Source organism: Lycium barbarum, chromosome 9 (genome assembly GCF_019175385.1).
Source record: "Lycium barbarum isolate Lr01 chromosome 9, ASM1917538v2, whole genome shotgun sequence".
In the NCBI taxonomy this organism is placed as follows: domain Eukaryota; kingdom Viridiplantae; phylum Streptophyta; class Magnoliopsida; order Solanales; family Solanaceae; genus Lycium; species Lycium barbarum.
The window spans coordinates 77,591,686-77,600,385 of NC_083345.1; the positions used below are offsets into that span (position 1 = coordinate 77,591,686).

At 38.9% G+C, this 8,700-nt stretch overlaps 1 protein-coding gene across 1 annotated transcript; it reads right to left on the minus strand.

The window, feature by feature from the left end:
* Positions 1 to 7,301: 7,301 nt before the first annotated feature.
* LOC132611983 (uncharacterized) lies at positions 7,302 to 8,297 on the minus strand. The gene has a single exon (XM_060326336.1). The coding sequence runs from the start codon at positions 8,295 to 8,297 to the stop codon at positions 7,302 to 7,304; it is 996 nt and encodes a 331-aa protein (XP_060182319.1).
* Positions 8,298 to 8,700: the final 403 nt, after the last annotated feature.

Here is an 8,700-nt window from a genome sequence, read left to right on the forward strand (position 1 = left end):
AAAGCACCTGGAAGGCTTATGGTATCCCCAACTCTTTACTACATCATCAAGAGGGACCTTGAACTGCCATACTCTCCACATCAAAAATGCTATCTTGAATGGCAATCCTTTGACCCAAATTTTCTTGTAAACCTCCTTCTTTTCATCTCTACTCCTTATATATTCCCATGCAAATTTGGCACTAAATTCTCCATTTGTCTCCAACATCCACCAAGGCTTGTCAATATCTCCAGGTTTAGCAGGTGGCTTTACCTCAGTCAAGATGTATTCAGCCAAGTCCTCAAGTAAATTGTTTCTAATGGCAGGCACATGCCACCTACCATCAGTAACTACATCAGAAACATTCTCTATGGCTTCATTACACTAAAATTCAGGAGGAATAATGAAGTATAATAGGCCTAGTCAAGACCAATTATCAAACCAAAATAATGAAGAACCCATTCTCAGCTGCCACCAAATTTGATGATCAATCAAATCCCTAGCATGTAACATTTTTCTCCATATATGAGATCCTTCTTTCCAAGGGACTAGGATTGGATTATTCTTCTTTAAGTATTTGTTGCTCATGAAAGCACTCCATAAGGATGGTTTAGTCCTAAAGTTCAACCATAACTTAGCAAACAAAGCCATTGAAATGTCTGCAAGTGATCTAAATCCCAAATCTCCTTCCTCCAAAGGCAGACAAACCTTTTTCCATTTTGACCAATGCCTGCCACTCTCACCTATATTGTTACTCCAGTAAAACTCAGCAAAGATCTTGTGCAATTTCTCAATAACAAATGATAGAGGATCAACAGCTGACAGCAAGTGCATAGACATTGCATGCAGTACATGTTTTAGAAGAATTGCCCTTCCTATAAAGGACAAAATCTTTATTTTCCAACCCTGTAGTCTGTTTCTTACCTTTGCAATCAGTTCTGAGTAGAATGCCATCTTGCTCTTGCTGTACTATTAGGGCAACCAAGGTACATCAAAGGTAACTCCTTCCTAGCAATACCAGTTGCCCTTTCCACCTTTTGAAATACTTCTTTATCCACCCTATCATGCATGTAAACAGAACTATTTGATTTGTTAATCAACTATCCTGAAGCTACTTTATATTCAGAAAACACCTTTATGATCAATCCAAGTGAAATCTCACATGATGATAAAAAATGATGGTATCATCTGCATAGGCAAGATGATTGATTTTTGGACTCCACTTAGGCAAGCCAAAACCAGTGAACCACAAGTTATTATGCAAAGAATTCAAGGCCCTTGACAGTACTTCAGCAACTATGATGAATAATGTAGGAGACAATGGGTCACCCTGCTTCACACCCCTAGTTGAATGAAAGAAACCATGTGGTTGACCATTGATAAGCACTGAATACCAATTATTCCAAACTAGTTCATATATGAAGCTGATGAACATCTCACAAAATCCCATTTTCCTCATCACATTTGTGAGAAATATCCATGACAGCCTATCATAGGCTTTTGTCATGTCAAGTTTCATCACTACATTAGGCACAACCTGATTTCTTTTCTTGATTCTGAGTCTAATATCAGTAATAATCTTTTATGTCAACAAAATATTCTCTACTATACTCCTACCCCTCACAAATCCATCTTGGTTCTGGGAAATCAATTCAGGAAATAGGTGAGCCATCCTTTCATGTATAACTCTAGAGAAAATCTTATTAACAAAGTTGCTCAGACTTATTGGTCTCATGTCACCAAAGGTCTGAAAATCCTGCTTCTTAGGCAAAAGCACCTGATTTGTGTGAGTAATGTACCTTGGAAGTTCTTGACCTCTGAAAAAATCCCACACCATGTTGAATATATCCCCTCCAATAATGTCCCAACATGCTTGAAAGAACATGCATGTGAAACCATCAGGCCTCCAGCACTTGCATTATTCAAACCAAAAACTGCATGCTTGACTTCTTCAATGGTTGGATCAGCAGTAAACTCTTCATTTTGCTCATTTGTGACCATGCTAGGAACATGCTTCAAGATGTCAAACTGAGTAGGAACCACTATTTCATGAAATTTAGCTTGATAGAACCTAACAACCTCCTCAGCAATTTCATGTTCAGTCTCAAGCCATTGACCCTGCGAGTTCTGAATTCTTTTTAATTGCAGCATTTTCCTCATTCCTTTAACATGTGCATTAAAGAACTTGGAATTTTTCCCCCTTCTTGGAACCAGGTCATGCCAGCTTTTTGCTTCCAATATTCCTCCTCTATATGCAATAATACTCTTGTCATCTCAGCCCGCACTTTTTGAAGTTTATCCCTATTGGCATGAGAAGGATCTGCCTCAAACAGTGCCTCATGAATTTTGATGACTTCCTCAAGATTAGTGATGGTCTGGAAAAAGTCACCATAAGTTTCTTTACTCCACAGAGACAACACCTTTTTCAACTTCTTTAATTTGACATTAAAGGTCATGAAAGAATTAGCCACCACATCTTTCTCCCAATTAGCTTTCACAGCCTCTAGAAAATTTGCATGTTTTGTACAAAATTTTAAGAACTTAAAAGATTTCTTAAATTGTTGAACCTCTTGTTTACATTGTAACAGAAGTGGAGAATGATCAAATCCCAGCTTGATCAAATGACTAACTTCCAGGCCTGGAAATAGTTGTTGAAGTTCAAAGTTTCCCAAGCATCTATCTAATCTCTTGAACACACATTCATCTACAGACCTACCATTCCACTAGGTGAAGATGCTTCCTTTATAACCCAAATCACTAAGGTTACAAGTCTGTATACAATGTCTGAAATCCTCCATTTCATTTATAGTGACAGGCAGGCCACCATATTTTTCCTCCTCATCCACAATGACATTAAATTCTCCACCAACAAGCCAAGAAAGAGACATGTCTGATGCAAGGTTGTACATAGAATCCCACAATTCAATTCTATCAATTCTATCACACTTAGCATATACCAAAGTGACAATCATGTCAAGATCAATATCCTAGTTGAATAATTTCAAGGTTAGCTGCTGATCAGTGTCTATTAACACTGTTACTTTATATTCCTCATCAATGAAAGCCCAGATTTTTCCTGATACATTACTCAGTGCAGTCTCAAGTCCAAGCCTTCTTCTATAAGATTCTAACTTGTACTGTTGAAATGGTTCTATCAAGCCTATAAGAAAGAACTTGTATTTTGTATGCATTGTTAAAAGCCTTTTAAAAGCTTTTTTAGTGTTTACTGATCTTATGTTCCAGAATAGTGCATTCATCACTAAAGTTGGGATTTAGATGCAGTTCTCCTTGTGTGCACCCCAGTGGTGTGAGATGCATGAATTTCTTTGACCGGTTTCCTCCTTCCTTTGCCAATAACTTTCTGTACCTGTTTGGGAGACAAATCTCCCCCCCCCCCTGTGCAGCATGCATAAAGTTCTGAGCAGTTGACTCCTCATCCAAGTCTATTTTTGGTTCCTCCCCTCCAATTATTACTACTTGTAAGTTTTCATTGTCAACCTTTGCAATTTGATCCTGCTTCCTAGCCTTGGAACTGGATTTTTGTTGCATATGAGTCTTAAGAGCACCACCTGATAATTGTAATTTTGTAGAGTTCTGATTCTGCTATTTACCACCTGTATTGCCTTTGCTCTTTTGTTGACTAAAAACTTCAGCGTTCTCCTTTTCACCATGATTAGAGCCAATTGCATGCCTCTTTGCACTACTCTTAGCTTCATGCACTGCATCTATATTCAGAGATTGATGTTGCTTGCTTGGGCCTGTTTCATTAGCTTGATCACCTGCTACACTGTAAGATTCATCTTACTCCTAGCTATACTCCTGCATACTATCTATGAATTGTACTTTTTCACAGTCTTGTACCTTAGCACCACCTATCAGTTGAGCCTGGACATCATTCTTCACCTGATTTGCTGAAGACTGCACAACTTGCTTTTGTTCCTTATTTCCATTCTTGACTTGATCCTGCAGCTTCTGAATACCATTATCTACCTCCACATCCTCATCAACCCTTTCAAACATATTGTTGATTTCTTGTGAAGATGAAATAGAGTCAATAGACTATCTAGTTCCAGTTGGTTTTGTTATATCCCATGTTTTGTGCATTCGAAAAATTAGAAATGAGTTTGACTTGAAAGAAATAAGGCTATGTTTATTTTATCTAACATATGTGTGTGATATTTATGAGAAATATTGTTGCGGAAATACGGAGGAAGGACAAGGGCAAAATTTGGAATTTTGGAAATTAGTTCGGGAATTACAAAATAAGATTTCTAATGAATTGGGCTCAAAACTAATAAGAGAAAAATGAGGCCCAAAGTGAGGGGGTGGCCGGCCATATCCCATTAAGAGGATCCCAAGCCCATGTTTTAGTTCAAGTCATGTGATGATTAAATAAATAAAGGGACCATTGTTCATTCTAGACTATTCTTGAAAACAAAAGAAAGAAGAGAAAGAACAAAGGGAGGGGGTTTCGACCCCTTCAAGAAAAAGAGAAAAAATTTCCAAGCTCTTCAATCTTGATCCGAAAATTTGTTTCTTCATGTATTTCTACTAACTCAAGGATGCTCTTCAACATGGTATAATTTTTAAGGAAAGAAAGTGCTTGTGTTGGCAAGTGGAAGTTTGAAGAAAAAGGTAAGATTTCTATTCTTTGGTGTTATGGAATAAGTATATATGTTATGATGATGAGAATTGGATGAGAATTATGGAGTTGTGATGTGTATGTGTCTAGCCGTGTGTATGTGTGAAGTAGTGCATGGCCGTGTGCCATGGTGATGAAGGGAGGAGATGAATTAAGTTCCATTTAGTTTGTTAGTTGTGTTGTTGTGGTGTTTGTGATGTAAATAAGGGTTTAATGAATCAAGTTGGTATTGAAAATGGTTGTGGGTTGTTATGGGAAATTATGCGATTTTTATATAATTTTTATATAATTATGGAAGTAAGATTTTAAGTGTGGATTATTGTTGTTGGTTATGAATTTGTAAGTAGAAAAATGTGTTGTGATGGTTTTGTCGCATTTGTAGGAGTTTCGGATGGAATTTGGAATTGGCGGAAACACTTGAATTCATGAATATTGTTTGGAATGCTATGGAAATATGTTTGAATAATCTTGAATTAGTTAATGGATATGGAAAATGTTGATATTAGTTTGATAGTGTGAAGTTGGAATGGAAGTCGTTGAACTATGAAGAAAAGAGGACTATTTATGTTATAGTGCGTTTTGTGGTAGTTGTTGGTGTTGTTGGATTGTTGGGTTGTTGTTGTTGATATATTGAGCCGAGCTAAGTCTCGGGGATGCTTTATGTATAGGGGAAATGCTGCCAAAATTTCGGTAGACAATATGAATTTAAGTTTGAATTCATAAAAGCTTGGAACTTATATTTGGCAACTATGACCAATTGTAGATTTTGGACGAAACGGGGATTGAGTTTGGACGAGCGTAAGGCGCAAGTGAGGTATGTAAAGCTATCCCTTTTCTTCTCTTGGCATGTCCTAGATGTACTAGGTTTGAGTTTGAACCTCGGGGATCATTCTATTAATAGAAATCCGAGCTTACTTTTAGCACTATTCCATTCAGTGAAATTGAATTAGAAACTTATGCTTTGTTGAAAAGAAACGTTCAAACATTCGTAACTTTCGTAAACATGATCGAATCACCCCTAAGCTTTCATGGTTGATTCCATAAGGTCAAATGTCTGTAAAATTTGTACGCCGCCTCGACTTGGACCAAGGTGGGCCCTCTAGCCCCGAGTCTCCTTCGTTGCCCTAATTGACTTAACTTTGTTCGATATCGAAAAGTGACTTTTGCTTATGACTTTAGCTATTAAAGAATAATGTTTTGATTACTCCATGATATTCTGATTTACATTTTGAACTATGAATACGATTTCAGAAGTACTTTTGTGAGATAAACTCTGTATTGATCAGTTGTCCGGACTAGTTTTCCTAACGGGTTGTCACATGATTATGTCCAGTTTCATAAATGTTTTGATATGTAAATTGCATTAGTTTTCGCACTACTCTGCTCATGCCCATTATTATGATATCGTTCGCCGGTTCCCGGGCCGGTTTTGTGATCGTGCGCACTATGATATATTCGGCAGTATGCTGTGTTACGATTCCCGTGACCTCGCCATAGGGCCGGGTTCCGTTTATGGAGTTATGCTGTGATATGGATTATGATATGTTGTGATGATGTGTGACGGGGATACGGAGATTTGAAACCTTCTGGTGTTATGCTGTGTTATGGCGCCATCGACGGGCGGGCGACCATATTCTCTGTGCCCTATGCATGACTTATATTTTGAGAGTAAACATTTTGATATTTTGGGTTTGCACTTATGTTCTGTACTTCTATTTCGTTTATTCCTCAGGTTTGTGTTCTGTTTCTTCTGCTTTGCATACTCAATACATATTTCGTACTGACCCCCTTTCTTCGGGGGGGCTGCGTTTCATGCCCGCAGGTACAGACGCACAGTTTGGTGATCCACCAGTTTAGGACACCCTCTTTTGCTATTTGGAGTGCTCCTCTTATTCCGGAGCCTACATTTTGGTATATATCTTCGTTCGCTACATATGTATGTATTTGTTCAGGGGTACGGCGGGGCCCTGTCCCGCCATATGATTCGGTTGGTCTGTTTAGAGGTCCGTAGACGTATATGTGGGTTGTGCCTACTTCTGTACAGGTGTGTTTGTATGATCCCACTCGCCATGGCCGCCTTGTCGGCGCGCATTTGTATATGTTTTGGGCCGTTACGCCATTTGATAGCCTTGTCGGCTTCTGATATATATGTATATATATGGTTGTGTTTGAAATGTGTCTGAGATAGTTTGATACAATTTGAGGCAGCGTGTGATATTTGTGCCCGGCGATGTACATTCCGCCAATCTATCAGATTTTGATGCGGCCTAAATGGCCTGTATGTTCGTATATGTGTGTATATATTCGGCGATGTGTATTCCGCCGCCCCTTTTTATTCTGATATGATATCTCTGTACACGTGACCGCTTCAGATGATAATGATTTTCAGATCTGTTTATAATGATGAATTTGAAAATTGACCTAAGCTATTATATGACAATTTGGTATGTTTGCCCGTTTGGGTGCCCAAGTAGGGCACCAGTCGCGGCCCACGGGGCTGGGTCGTGACAGGTTTGCCTCCTACTATTTCACCCTCTTCCCCATCTTCCTCAACCTGTTCACTCCACAACTTCGTTTCACTACTAGTGTCTTTATCCTCAGCAAAAGTAGTTGAAGGAATATCATGACAGGCCTGGCTAGTGGTCACCTTGTCCATTCCTGGTTTAAAAGCTGCTTCAACCTACTCCTTAGTCTTGGAAGCTGAAGATTTCTTCTCACCAGGAGTAAACACAGCTGCATTGATATTCAAGGCCTTCTCAGCACTATGAAAACTAGTTGGACCCTCTTTATCAACAGGTGCCACCACCAACTGCTTCTGAGAGTCAGCTGCATTCCACACTTCTACATTCTCTTGATGTGCTTGGACCTGATCATCCAAGACCATCAAAACACCTTCTTGTGCAGCATTATCTTTTCCCAAAGCTGCAAACTTATTAAGTGTTTGGACAGTACCAGACTTCAGTAATTCTCCTTGCTTACTTGTACCACCATTTTCAACAGTTGGCAAAGCAAGCTGCTTTTGAGTATTGTTTTCAATCTCCACTTGTTTCTTTCCTTTCTGAGTTTTCCATTTATACAATTGCTGCACATCTCCAACCACCTTACCACTCTCCGACACCTTGATCACCTGCCTAGGATTTTTATTTTTTGCATGATTTGGCTGCTTATTATTAGAATGTTTTGCCTTGTTTGCCACTTTGTGTGCTTCCTTCACATTTTTAGGGACTGCAGCCTGCTTCCCTTTATCACCATTATATCCTTCAACCTTCTCCTCACTCTCATTATCTGGTAACAAATCAGGATGGAGCTTCCAACACCCTTCCTCATCATGGCCTTGCAAGCAACATTCCTTACAGTACTTAGGCATGAAATGATAATAAATTTTCACCCACTTTGACTTAATATCTCCAGTTTTACTATCAACAACCTGTAGTTGAACTCTCTTAGGATGGTCAGCAAATAAATCCACTTCAAATTTCACACGTGCACAGCTTGGCCTTGTTTTATTTATGGTTGCCACATCCAAGGTCAATGGCTTGCCTACTGCTGAGGCCATTGAAAACAACTGCGACTGGCCAAAGTAATTTGGTGCTAATGTAGGAAACAATATCCAAGCAATGGCAATGGAAGTCTCCTCCTCATGATTAAACCAAGGATCCCACTTAAGTGTCCTCATGGGATATTACCATCCACTCTCCTTGATCCAAAAGGCAGGTTTCGACAAGAGAGTTACATAATCTTCAAACAATTCACATCTGATCAAGACATGCCTATTTCATAAGCGTCCAATGGTAGCAGTACTCTTTAGTTCGCATTGTTTTGGAATCAAAGTACGTAATGCATGCAAATGTGGCAATCCATAGCTAAATTTCCCCACTACTGCATATTGTAGATACTCATGAACTATCATTCTCTCTATTTCTTCCATGGTATATTGTATTGTTGGTTCACCATGGTGATACACGATAGGCTTCATTGGAATAGGTAAAACAGTTGTGGCAATCGACTGTTTAGCATCACTAGCATTCAAAGTGGAAGCTTTTAATATTTTGGAATAGTCTAGGGTTTGCATGGTGGTT